Raw genomic sequence first — 13,807 nt, forward strand, 5'->3', positions numbered from 1 at the left:
ATGTAGGGGTGCAGGAAGAAACTGCCAAAATGTTGTTATCCGGAATCTTTCAAATCAATTAAATTGGGATAACTGAAAATGAACCCTAAAAACTCCAAACGCTGTTTTTGAGTCCAATTTCTCCTTCCTTTTGCACTGTCGAATTCCATCAGAGTTGCGATCCATGACGACACCGCCGTCTTCCTCCTCAGCTTCGGAATCGCAGTTTTCCTATTCAAACCCTTCCTATTTCCCCGTCCCCTTTCATCTGCAGCAACCAGCAACTACTCACTACGCTGCACCCTACGTCGCCGCCCCTTCCGTGCAAATCCCCGCTCCTCCCGTCGTGGGTCCGGTTGCGCCGGCACCAGTTCCCGCTGTATACTCCGCCGTGCCTCAATACCAGGTCAGTCGTGTTCTTCCTTCTTAGAATAAGAAGAGGAGGAAAAATGTGGCGTAAATTGATTTAATTTATTGGATGAATAACGTGATTGAATTTTATGTGATTGACCAGGCGCAGCAGCTATTTGAGAGGGATGCTCAAATAATAACGCCGGAGGCTCTTGAGAATGTTAAGGCAGCAATTGCGAGCAGCGATGTGGAACACAAAACCGATGCCAAAAGGAAAGCAGTTCCTCGCAAAGCTGCTGGCCAATCATGGGAGGATCCTATCCTCGCTGAGTGGCCAGAAGGTATAATGATGGTGATGGTTATGACTATTATGTAGTCATTACTATATCGTAAATTTAATTTTATGTATATTGAAGTTAGATAAGAAATCACGAACTATTTTTATTTTTTTTATGATTAGATGACTATCGGCTCTTCTGTGGTGATCTTGGTAATGAAGTGAATGATGATGTTCTTTCAAAAGCTTTTTCCCGATTTCCTTCCTTTAACATGGCACGAGTAAGAAGATTTCCCATCTAACTCGAATTCTCTTTATGTTTAGCCATGATTGTCGTGCTAGTGTGAGCATTTTTTATTTCCTGTTCAGATTTTTGTTTGAAGGGGTGGAGTTGTTAATGATTTGTGTATCTTAAGGTAGGTCTTATTTTATACTTCACATTTGATTAGACATTTTTTAATGATAAAATTGATGTGTTATTTTGTCATCTCAGGTTTCCTCTTGTTGTTGCTCGTTATTCACAATTCAAGGGCCATTGAAATTATATACTGGTGACCTAATGAACCTGAATTTTAACAATCGATTCATTTTAAAATTAGCGTTGTGATTATTATTTTGTAGTGTTGTGAGATCTTGATATCAGAAATAGATGGAGTCAGGTGTCCTTTGAGTATTTTGAAATTTGTTAGATCTGGCATCAGGTTGATTCGCAGATGATTGTTTTTCCTAGCGGGTTTTGCTCTGTTTAACCTACATAGCATTCTAACTATTCAGAATTATTTCGACCATTGTATTTTTTGGGTAATGTTACTAGTATGCAATTGTTTCAACAATATACGAAGTTAAGTTTAGGTGTGGATGAAAATAATGGACCATTAAAAGGACTTTGAAATTTGCCTGGGAAAGTTCCTATCCTTGACGGAGGCTATCTAAAACTATACTACTATTATTAGCAATAATAAGGGTGAAAATTCTGTTATTTTTTATTAGGATTTGATCAATAAATACAGAGAAGGAAACCCTAGTGCTGAGGGTAGCCCTGCAGGTGGCATGATCCACAAGCTACCAGAAGCTTCTAATTACTGAAAGATAAAACAGGGTAAAATAATCAGCACTTGGAATCATTGACTAATGGTTGAAATACTTGAGCCAAATGGGCTGGCAATGGCATAACTGGCATTTGGGTCTGTTAGTAGTTGTAAATGGGCTTCTTGGGTCAATGGCCTATCAGAGAGCAGCTGAGAGTTGTTGTTTTTGCGTGTCGGCAGGAAACATTGGTGTATTTTTATATCAGTTGGAACGAGAAAATTGGTAAAATAATGTTAGTGAAAATATGAACTGTAAAATTAGTAATAGTTGTGTCTATTAGTTATCAACTAATTATTCATTCTCTATGAACTAGGTTTTTTGTGCATAATGAATAATGTGAATAATATATTAAGTTGGTGGAAATTGGAAGTTAAATCAGCATTTTTGCATGCATATTATGTTGATGGAAATATGAGGGCATGCTATTTAATGGTGGAGACATTTAGTTCCATCTAAAGAACGTAAGGTTTATTATAGTCATCTGTTTGTAATTTGTAATTGCCTTCTTTTCCTTGTCTGTAAGCAAACTAAACAATAATTTACAAATTTGTGGTGCATTGTAATGCGGGGTGATTAAGGTATTTTTTTTATCTTGTTTAGGTTGTCAGAGATAAGCGTACTGGTAAAACAAAAGGTTATGGATTTGTGAGCTTTGCCAATCCTTCTGACCTTGCTGCTGCTCTTAAAGAAATGAATGGTTAGTAAGTTAAGATGGGCCTCTCTTTAAGCATTACTCTGTAATGTCTAAGTATATATTGACTCTTCTCTTTAATATGTTACTTTGCCGACTAGTGCTTTGATTCGGTATAAATATTTAAGTGGAGATAAAATGATAGCTTGACAATCCAAAACTTCATGATGGATTATTTTTTCTTTTACTATTGAATTTATTTAGGGCTTATCCCAAGTCACTAAATCCGTTCAACATAAAGAGACAATACTTTAGCAAATGCAATGAAATGTGTATTTTGACTTTGATGTCTCCATTTCAGGTAAATATGTTGGAAATCGACCAATAAAACTACGCAAGAGTAACTGGAAGGAGAGGACTGATTATGAAGCACTGGAGAAACAGAAGGTTGCAATTTTCTTTGTCAATGATTTGAAATTGTTCCGTTAATGTATCCTCCTATATGTCCAACTTCATTCTTTTATTGTTTACATGACAGAATCACATTCAAAAGAAACCAAAATTGTCCAGGAAAGGTGTGCTGCACAAGTAAAAAGGGCCAGAATTTGTGTAAATCAGGTTACCTACTTGGCTAAGTAAAACGGTGTTTACAAAAGGCTACTTCTCTTTTCATATGAAATTTAGCCGACTTAAGGGCCTCCCTCCCCTTCAGATATTTATTTCCAAGGAACTGCTTGCTGTACCTTATTTCTGATGTTTATATTTCAGGATTATACAGTAGGACGAGGAAGTAAAACTCAGAAAATGTATTGAATTTGACTTCTGCGTATTTTAATTAATGAAAAATCTTAGATTGAGTACTCAAGTTGGTGCTTTGGGGTGATATGTTTTTACATGAAATAAGCCATGGAAAAATGGATTGACAAGTCAGGCTAAACTTTTAAATGTCTGTCTATACAAAAATTAGTGCCAAGTACCTAACAAAACACTGGTTACAATTTTTTTTTAAGAAATTTGTTTAACGCACGCTCTTTGGTTAAGAAGTTAAAAACAGATTTTCATTGAAAATTATGAACATTAATAACTAGAGGAAGGTATATTTTTAGGTCCCATGAAAAATTTACTTTTAACTTAAGTAATGTCTATATTTACCATTTTTTTTAAAGAGGACAAATCTTTTTAAGTAAAATCTTGTTTGACCTAATTTATTTTCAAATTTTTCCAATCAGTGTTTCGATTATTTCTAGAAGTGAAAACACATGTTTGTCTATTTTTTATAATAATAAAAAATATAAAAAAAATTGATCGTTATTATTAAAATTAAAAATATTATTAAACTTATAAAATGTATATTCATAAAAATAATCATAAAATAATTAATTTTTATAATTGTATTATAAGTAGTCTTTTACTATTATACATCGTTAATTAAGCTTAGATTAATTACAGAACTTAAAAAGTAAAATAATAAAATAAGTTATGTTAATAGAGATAAAATCGATAATACCGATAAATTATGTGTGAAATGATACGTAATAATAATTAAGCTACATATGATACATCCAGCATTTAAATTCAAATGGAGGTACAAATGATAGTCAAATTAAACCAAATAATGAAATTACATTTGTCAAGTGAGTAATGATAAACATAGTCCCTTTATAAGTTTAACCTTGAATTGCGGTATAAATAGAAATTTGTCACTATAAGTTTTATCTTGAATAAAGGTGCATATAACATTTTTGACATTTCACAAAACTACCAACGCATAACCTTACGGATTTTCTTTAACAAAATTCCAACATAGCATGAACCTATAATTTATTGTTAAATATTACATATTATTCTTATTGGTTGACTTGCTCGTCGGTTGACTTTGATGACAAGCTTTAACTCTGTCTATTTTTTTACGAACCCGTCTTATCTTTTGGTGTTCTGGAATGTAGTTTCGTTGAAACATAGGGGTCCTACCTGTTGATTGCACTCTGATGATTAAGTCAGTACAGAGCTTATAAGATATAAGAAGTAGTAAGTTTCAGTCTTAGAAACATTAAACCTTAACCTGAGATCTCATGTCCCTTTTATAGTTTACCTCTTGTAAATCTATCACGAGAATATAATCTCAACTGAAAGCATACTCAACAGGAAAATATTTTGCTCAATGGCACACCCTCATGGTGTTGCAACAACACAAAATCTTTTCTTCATGGAGTGCATAAAATAATAACAGAATTACTACCAGGGTACCAACTCATGTACCAGCATCAGGGGTTCAATTTGTTCACGTAGCCACCCTTAACGTGGCACTACGCTATCTTTTGAATGCATGCAACCTAACATCTATGTGCCCTAGCACACATGAGCTTAGGTTTAAAGGAAAACATTTACTTAAACTAGACCTCATGTGCACTAAGCACACCCCTAGGTCCAAACCCCTCGCTAGCATTCTAGGACTTATGCACGAAGGGTTATATAAGAAAGGGACTACACATACATTTGGGGCCTAATCACCTGGCCCACCAACTTGGCCCACGAGTCGAACTGACCTACCTATGACAAGTGCTGAGGTTCGACCAAGCGCTGAACTCTAAACGCTCTGATCCAGTTCACATATAAATCATATTTTTTTTTCAATTTGATAATTTATTTAAAGAAGTGTTAGTGTACATCATTATTAATAACATTTTAAAGCGCTTGCATTTCAAAGGTAAAATATATTTTACTAAATAAATTTATTAATACCATATTTATATAAATATAATAATTGATCTTTAATTTATACCATTAAATATTACTCTCAATAAATTGTATTTTCACAAATAAGTTGAGGAGGATAAATCACTTACAATCTAACAAATGAAATGAGACTACTACTTCTCAAAAAAGATTAAACGAGTACTTTTAGTACATTAACTTTTATGTGTCATGGATCTTAATGATATTTCATTAAGAAAATGAAAGTATCGACCTCATTAAACAATGGGTTATGTAATGGTGTTTAATCATGTAATTTTCTTAATTTAATATTTGGAGTTTTGGACCTAAATTCTAGATTTAAAAAATGAAAATAATTTAAGATAGTTTGAGAAATGAATCATGAGATCTAACAGCAAAATAGAATATCAGAGATATCACATTTTATTATTTTGTAAAATATAAAAAAACATTTAAATTGTTTATATATATATATATATTCTTAATGAATTATTTAATAATTACTATTTACTTTGAATCGTAATTTCATTGAAAATGAAAATATATAATAAATCACATAGTAATTAACTATCATTTTAAAAAATAATTGTATTTCTTTAAAGTATATTATTTTTATAACCAAATAAACGTTGGTAGAAGTATTATATTTAAGAAATCTGACTGATTTTCTTAATAAATTCTATCTGATATTGTATATTTTCATTCACAGAAGTGAAATATTAAAGCCAAGTTGATAGAAATAAAGATTTAAAATAATACAAATTCCGCGGCTTGGGGTGTTGCAGGGGTAGGCTTGTTGTGGGTTTTAGATATAAAAAGTCGTAAACCCCAACTACTTCGTTTTCTCCATTGCCGCCACAGCTATCGACCCTCCGAAGCTGCTGCATTTCTCGACGGTTCTTCCTCACGCCTTTGCTTCTACTGCTCACTGTCACTTCTACTGGTGAGTCTGGTCGCAATTTTTGTACTTTTAGATAACATTCAAGGACAAACTTTCAACCATAATTTCAATTTCTATTCTCTACAATTGTTTTACGCCAACTATGGCCCCTTTAGAATCTCTAACCACTGATTCTTGTTATTACTCTAATCAAAATTCTCCTTCTTCAATCTCTCTCCTCTAGATAATGTTACGTTATCTTATCCTTTCCCTGCCCAACACCTAAATATCTATATTTTTTTTGCTCTCTAATGTACGGAGAAGCAGTGCAGCTTTCGATATTTCATCTTTACAGCTGTTTTAATCTATACTATTGTAGGATGCTAGCAAATGATGTTATTATATTGTTACAAGATTATTGTGATGGTTATTGGAATTTCCGTTATGTTATTTCCGTCTCTCATTAGTGGTGCTGTGTGCTTCTTCTTTTGTTTTTCGTATGTGTTTATTGTAACAAAGATACATCTTAGTGTTTTGAACTTTTACAGCTGAGTCCCAACTTTATAGGGAAAAGAGGGTTGGTGAATGAGAAGTGCGCCGGCCGTTTATAGCTTGAGACTGTCCAATCAATATACTTGACTGAACAACTACAATGGGACATATAGCTACTCTGCAAAACAATGTTTTCAGCTCCCATTCTTTGAATGGTCTGCTTGGTTGCAACAAAGAAGAGAGCTGTATTTTATGTGCTAGTTCTGCTTTGGTTCACAGTTCAAGGAAAAAACCGCCTACCCTACACCGAATTTATTTTGGTGATTACTTTTGTTCAACTAAATATTCTTTTCCTTGGAAAGGATTGCGGTGTAGAAGTTTTCAGGGAAGTGTTTTAATTGATAGAGTTATTGAAGCTGACCATGAAGGTCGTGGCTCTGAAAGTGATTTTGTTGGTGTAAGGAGAAATTCCAGGGAACTAATGGATTCAAACAATTCTAGAAACTCTCCGAGTCTGTCACCAGAGGCACCATTTGTTGAAAACGATGAAACCACCAACAATAAAATTCTTCAGAGGCTCTGCAGTCTAGGAAAGTTAACAGTTGCGGCAAGGTTGATTGATGTCATGACACGGAAAAGTCAAATACCGCATTTCCTTTCTTGCACGAATTTGATCCGAGGTTTTATTAGAAAAGGTATTATAGGTGAAGCTTGCAAAATAATGAACAAAATGGTCATGTCTGGTGGAATTCCTGACACAATTACATACAACATAGTTATTGGTGGCCTGTGTAAAAAAGGTCATTTAAGATCTGCCCTTGATCTGGTAGAAGATATGAGCCTGAGTGGTTGCTCCCCAGATGCAGTTACTTATAATACAATAATTCGCTGCCTATTTGATATGGGGGATTATCATCAGGCAATTAGTTTTTGGAGAGACCAATTGAGAAAAGGCTGCCCTCCTTATCTGATTACCTATACCGTGCTTATTGAGCTGGTTTGCAAATATTGTGGGGCTGCTCAAGCCCTAGAACTACTGGAAGATATGGTAATGGAAGGCTGTTATCCTGATATTGTTACATATAACTCTCTTGTAAATTTGACTTCTAAACAAGGGAAATACAAGGATACGGATTTGGTTATATCAAATCTTCTATCCCATGGAATGCAGCCCAATGTTGTGACATACAATACCCTTATCCACTCTCTTATTAACCATCAATATTGGGATGAAGTTGATGATGTTGTGAGGATTATGAATGAGACCTCCCATCCTCCTACACAGGTTACGTACAATATTCTTCTAAATGGCTTTTGTAAATCTGGACTTTTGGACCGTGCCTTAAGCCTCTACAGCACAATGGTTATTAAGAACTGTTCGCCAGATATTATAACATACAATACTCTTCTAAGTGGTCTATGTAAGGAGGGGTTTGTAGAGGAGGGCATCCAGTTACTTAACCTATTGGCAGGTACTAACTATTCTCCTGGGTTAGTCACCTATAATATTTTAATTGATGGGCTGGCTAGATTGGGTTTCATGGAGTCAGCAAAAAAATTGTATGATGAAATGGTGGAAAAGGGAATAATTCCTGATGAAATTACTCACACTAGTTTGACTTGGGGGTTATGCGGGGCTGATCAATTTGAGGAAGCTACAGAGCTGCTAAAGAAGATGTGTAAGAAAGAACAAAGGATTAAAAGTACTGCGTATAAATGTGTAATCCTTGGATTATGCAGAAAAAAGAAGGTTGATATTGCAATTCAAGTTCTAGATTTGATGGTGAAAAGTCAATACAATCCAGATAAGAGGATATATTCTGCTTTAATCAAATCTGTTGCTGATGGGGGTATGCAAAGAGAGGCTAATGATTTGCATCAGACGTTGATCAAATGGAATATTCTGAAAGAAGAAATCATGTTGAATTAATTGGAGTTTGTGTGTAAAGATAGGCAAAATTTCATGCTTATGACCATGTACAGATTATACGTTCTCTCAGGTAATTCTTTTGATCCCCTTTGCTTGTGGTTGTGGGGCTTTGATCGTGCCTATTAGGATTAGTGTCACACTCCCTAAGTTCTCTCTATTTATATTTCTCTCTAATCACGGTAGAGACTAGAGTGAGATAAGGGTGTTACACACCCTAAGTTCTCTCTATTTCTATTTCTCCCTATTCGTGGTAGAGGCTATAGCGAGATAAAGAATTTGGGGAACAAATCTTCCCCTGAACAAAAGAGGATCCAAATCCTTCATTCTGAGATCTGTTAATAATTGTTAATAATTGGTTGAATGTAATGATGGCTAACTCCATAAGTTTTTTGTTTCTAGATTGTGCTGTTTTTTTTTTCCAAATTTTGATGCAGCTAATTTTGTAATTGTTCTAACAAATACGTGTTACAATGTCATTGCCTTAGTTCCTTTTTTCTGTTAATTTACAACTTGCCTCTTTCTTTCATGTCTATAATGACAATTTGCAACCACCCTTGGTGCTATTATATTTTACTAAATTAAGCACAACTTACTACCATTAATCTTGAGCTAAAATTACATTGTATGTTGTTGACATTAATAAAATGAAATGTCCGTGTTATATAGGTCATAAGGCTACTAGAGAATTGAGTTTCTTGTAATATGTTTATGTTTGGATATCTACTGGTAAATGAAATGGAAATAGAATAGACTAAGATGGGGTAAACTTACTATTCTATTATTTGGATTTTTTTATGATGAAATGTAAAAAAAGATGACAAATTCCATATTATACTCTCAAATTAGATGGTGAAAAAGAGGGGTGTTGTATCTTATGGAAGGGATTGCGTTCCATCTGATTTCACTGTACACTATCCATATAATGGAGTCTAATATAATTCCATTCCATTATTTTTTGTTAATTCTAGCATATCCTTGAATTTTAATTTCATTCTCTGCTGTTAGCTTAGCTTTTGATATCAGAACTTTAGATCAAGTTGGAAGGCATTTTACTAGATTTTTATTTAGTAAACCTCTGTTCTTGTACTTGAGACTGTAAACATCAGTGAATTAGTCTTTACTTAATTTTCACCTTAATGTCACTGAAAAAAGGTAGTGGAATAGGACTTCAAATAAATGAACGAGACTTTGTTACATTTGCGAATTCAAGGATTTGTAGTTAAACTTGAAAAACAGGGATTAAAGTGAAAAACGCATACAATCTCAAGACCAAAACAGAGATTTACTAAACTTTTATTCTCCATAGTCTTACCTTGTTATTCAGTTATGTAGTTTTTTCCGGTGCTAGTCTTATGTGATGAATCATGGTTGCTCCCTAAAACTGGAAGTAACATGTGTGCCTAAGAGTCGCTAATTTTTACTGTGGGTATTTGCCAATGTAGGAAAGCATGCTGGGAAGTTTTGACGAATAGTTTCGTGGGGCTGCAAGATCCGACAGTATTGGCTAGTACTGTCCTCAGCATGAACTAGAATTTCGGTAGTTGAAGTTGACATGAACATGTGCTCGTGTTAAGTTATTTTTAAAGTAAATCTAATCTTCAAGTTTGTAGATTTTAGATAACTCGATTGTTGAACAATAAGTTTTATCCATGTGTTAAGTTTGGTAGTTTTAAGTTCGTTCCATTGGCTTGTATAATACAATTTAAGAGCATTTTTTAGTTTTTATCATGCAATTTTAGGGATTAAAGTTTGTCATTATTGCACACATCCATGCGATCTTGCGAGTTATTTTAGGTTAATCATATATTTTTTAAGTTAATCATATAACTTAGCCCTTGAACTTGTTTGGAATTTTCATTTTAATTAGGACTAAATTATATATTTTATTTTTTGGTCTCAAGATTTTTGTTCAATTGCCCAAAGGTTGTGAGAAAAACATCAATCGTGATATGCAAAATAAATGTTCAGTAAAGGTCTTATGATACTATTTCCTTTTATAGGAATCGAGCTTAGAATCCTGTTAGATATATAAAGAGCAAGGGAAAGAGTGCAAAAGTGGCATTTGTCATAAAAAAATTAATGCATTCTATATTTTTGGTGTCTTTAGTGCTCAACTTTTAGTAATTAGAGTGCATTATTATCAACTCAGCAATAATAATATGGATTTGATTTTGGTTGGCCAAGCACATTCCTTTTTTGCATTGATTTGTAGGATGTATAACATTTTTCCTTTTAATTTAAAGAACTACTTAGTTATCCTAAAGTATATTAAAATCGTCTTAACGTACACTTTGCATGATATTAGGTCTTCTAGTAGTGAGATAGAATTAATAATCTATCATACCTCTTTATTTGACTTTATCTACTCATTTTCCCTTTTCATTAATATTAAGATAGCATGTAGTAATCATGGGTGTTGTTGATTTATCTTCATAACATACACTTTGCATGATATTAGGTCTTCTATTGGTAAGGTAAAGTAAATAATCTATCGTACCTCTTTATTGACTTGATCTACTCATTTCCCATTTCATTTTCATTAACATTAAGATAGCCTCTTGTAATAATCATTCTTGAAGTCCAAGAAAGAAGGTTACTACTACTTATACTTTTGTTGGACAACTTTTCTTATCGTAAATTGGTTGACAATTATGAACATCTCAAACTCCTACATTAACATTTGCAAATTCTTGCCAAATGTATCTATTAGGTGATCCAAAAACAATATCATTTATAAAAGTTTTAACTAATAGTATGTAATCATTAATAGAGTAGAATTTTTGAAATCTCTCAAGTAAGAAGTTACCTATTCTTCATATCATGATCGTTGTCAAGTAACAAGTTATTTATAAAACTTCATTACATTATTTTATTTACTGCATAAATCATATCATATAGGTTGGCAATTGCTAATTGTTACTTTTAAGGAATTAAAAAGGGTTTTTGAATGATAAAGAAATATGTTCTCTAGTGATTTTTTAATAATTCCTGGATAATTTTAAAAAACCTTTTTTTTTCTTTTTGATTTGCTAATCATTGTTATCAAGATCTAATGTGTTCACGAAAGGATACTTGCAGAAGCTATAGATTTTGACAGATTTCAATTCTCTGCACAAGTCATGAAAACAATGAGGCAAAAATTAGGCACTTTAAACAACAGAGACTTGGTAAATTAGCAAATTAGCAGATGACACATTAAAATGATTTGAACAAACTCTCAATTAGAAGACCCAAATAAATCAGCTTTGTGCCCTAGAATTTAGTGTAATCTGATAAAGCGAGCTCCTTGTATTTGCACACATCAGGCACGGAAAAGGCTTTGTTTGTTTAAACGTCTGAATAAATCTTGAGAAATAGCCTTCATACTAGAAAGGGATTTTGCCAGCTCCACAGCATCACTTGGCCATCCAGCATAGCTAATCCCTTCGACCAACAACGTGTAAGTTGTTTGATTTGGCTGGCATCCATTGTCAACCATAACAGCTAGCACCTCAATGGCATCCACTATTCTGTGTGCTTTGCACAATCCAAGAAGAACAATGTTGTAACTAATAACAGTAGGTTGCCACTCGCTCCTTTCCATGTCCACCAACAACCCAATGGCCTCATCCACCATCCCATCTCTGCACAAACAAGATATGAGTGAATTATAAGTGATCCTATCAGGATCAAGACCGTTGTTCAGCATCTCCAAAACCATCCTCAATGCTCTAATTTTGTCCCCACTACTCCACAGTGCTCCCAACATTGTGTTATATGAACTCACATTTGGAGGACAGCCCACTTCATCAAGCTTCTTAAAGATGCTCAAAGCCTCATCACCTCTTCCCTTCTTACACAGAGACCCCATGATGGTGTTGTAGTTGATAATGTCAGGCAACCATCCAGCAGATACCATATCATCCACAAACCCTATAGCCAAATCCACTTTCCCCTCTTTGCAGAACGCAGAAATCAACGGATCATAGCAGTAAGCATCAGGGCTCAACCCCTTCTCCTTCATAACCTTCAACAAATCTACAGCCTCCCCAGTTTTGCCATCACGGCAAAGCGAATTAATCAAAACGCTGTAAGTCACAACGTTCGGCTCACAACCCTTCACCATCATATCAGACATCAACCTCTCCCCGGTTTTCCATCTTCCCTCATTCAAAAGACCCTTCAAAACCAAGTTGTAGAGGTTCAAACTCGGGGTGGTGCTCAAATTACAAACAAACTCAAACGCTCGATCCACCAATCCTCGTTTGCACATACCCCTCACAATCACATTGTAAGTGTACATGTCCGGTTGAAGTCCTCTTGACACCATCTCATCAAGAAGCTTCATTGCCTTGTCAATGACACCGTGTATGATAGTCGCTTCTATCAAGATAGTGTAAGTGATCACAGTGGGGTTGCAGTTATCTTTCATCAACTGATCCATAACCTTCATAGCCAAATCAAGCTTTCCCCTTGCACAGAGGCTCCCAATGAGAATGTTGTAGGTGACAACATCAGGGGAGAATCCTCTATTCTTCATTCTTAGAAGCACCCCATTTGCAGCATCAAATCTATCGCTCCTGCAGAACCCACTAATCACTGCATTGTAAGCAAAAGCATCAGGGTCACCATGCTGTTCCAGAATCTCCATGACTTGCACCGCTTTCTCTGTTTTCTTGGAAGTGAACAAGCCCTTGATGAGCTTGGTGCAAAGAATGACGTCGGGTTTGTAACCCCTCTTCACCATTTGCTCCAGAAAATAGAGGGCTTCGGTGTATTTGCCCGTTCTGCACAACCTGTTGAGGGCTCTCATGTGATGGGTGTCTCGAAAGTCGTAATGTCGGGGCCTTGTGTCTGAAGAACTAACCCTGCCGTTTCCCTTATTGTAGTTGTTCTTTCGCTTGCTGGGGTTGTCTTCATTTAGAACCGGGATTCTGCATGTGATGACAGTGTTGGGTTTTGGATGCCACGCCCCCTTCGAGTTTGTTCGAAGTGAGAGGGTATGCGACAGGAATTCGGTTGAAACTGTTGTCATTGACGAGGCCGTGGGTTGAAGTTGCTGGTTTCTCTGCTCATCGACAAATGGGTACCCAGACAGAATCACAGGGGAAGGAAGTTGCAGAGGAAAATTTAGGGGTTGGTTTGTGGATAAGGGATTGAAAGAATGAGGAAATCCAACACCAAGGAAATGGATTGGAGACCGCAATTATTATTTTATGTTTCATTAAATTTGTTTTATCCTATCTTTTTTAGTTTATGGAAGAGACCAGAGGCACCCGAAAATACTCAAGGTAACTTTAATAATACAAAATTACTGAATTAGCATGTCTTCAGCCTACATTATGTTTACAACTTACACATTTATATGACCATATAATTATACAATTTTTTTTTTCAACTTTAACTATTTCTTCATATATAAAATACATAGTTACTCATTTTTCTCAACTTTTAGAAATTTAGTAAATTATCTATATAATTATA

General features: G+C 34.7%; 3 protein-coding genes across 7 annotated transcripts; 2 read left to right on the forward strand and 1 right to left on the reverse strand.

The window, feature by feature from the left end:
- The first annotated feature begins 65 nt into the window (after positions 1-65).
- Positions 66-3,192, forward strand: LOC137824261 (RNA-binding (RRM/RBD/RNP motifs) family protein). 5 transcript variants are annotated; one of them, XR_011083226.2, is made up of 9 exons: positions 66-385; positions 494-671; positions 791-888; positions 977-1,023; positions 1,101-1,158; positions 2,297-2,393; positions 2,689-2,774; positions 2,866-2,945; positions 3,096-3,192. XR_011083226.2 is itself a non-coding variant. In XM_068629819.2 (7 exons), the coding sequence occupies exons 1-6, from the start codon at positions 164-166 to the stop codon at positions 2,917-2,919; spliced, it is 735 nt and encodes a 244-aa protein (XP_068485920.1). In that variant the 5' UTR covers positions 66-163; the 3' UTR covers positions 2,920-2,945; positions 3,096-3,192. The 5 variants fall into 5 exon arrangements, 1 of the variants encoding a protein (XP_068485920.1); XR_011083224.2 differs by having other exon boundaries at positions 2,866-3,192; XR_011083227.2 differs by lacking the exon at positions 1,101-1,158.
- Positions 3,193-5,743: 2,551 nt separating this feature from the next.
- LOC137826151 (Pentatricopeptide repeat (PPR) superfamily protein) lies at positions 5,744-10,102 on the forward strand. Its single transcript, XM_068632018.2, has 3 exons — positions 5,744-5,985; positions 6,471-8,414; positions 9,787-10,102. The coding sequence occupies exon 2, from the start codon at positions 6,575-6,577 to the stop codon at positions 8,342-8,344; it is 1,770 nt and encodes a 589-aa protein (XP_068488119.1). The 5' UTR covers positions 5,744-5,985; positions 6,471-6,574; the 3' UTR covers positions 8,345-8,414; positions 9,787-10,102.
- Positions 10,103-11,484: 1,382 nt separating this feature from the next.
- LOC137824409 (Pentatricopeptide repeat (PPR-like) superfamily protein) lies at positions 11,485-13,651 on the reverse strand. The gene has a single exon (XM_068630046.2). The coding sequence runs from the start codon at positions 13,356-13,358 to the stop codon at positions 11,646-11,648; it is 1,713 nt and encodes a 570-aa protein (XP_068486147.2). The 5' UTR covers positions 13,359-13,651; the 3' UTR covers positions 11,485-11,645.
- Between the last annotated feature and the right edge of the window lie 156 nt (positions 13,652-13,807).

Source organism: Phaseolus vulgaris, chromosome 7, assembly GCF_051622355.1.
Source record: "Phaseolus vulgaris cultivar YP4 chromosome 7, ASM5162235v1, whole genome shotgun sequence".
Classification (NCBI taxonomy): domain Eukaryota; kingdom Viridiplantae; phylum Streptophyta; class Magnoliopsida; order Fabales; family Fabaceae; genus Phaseolus; species Phaseolus vulgaris.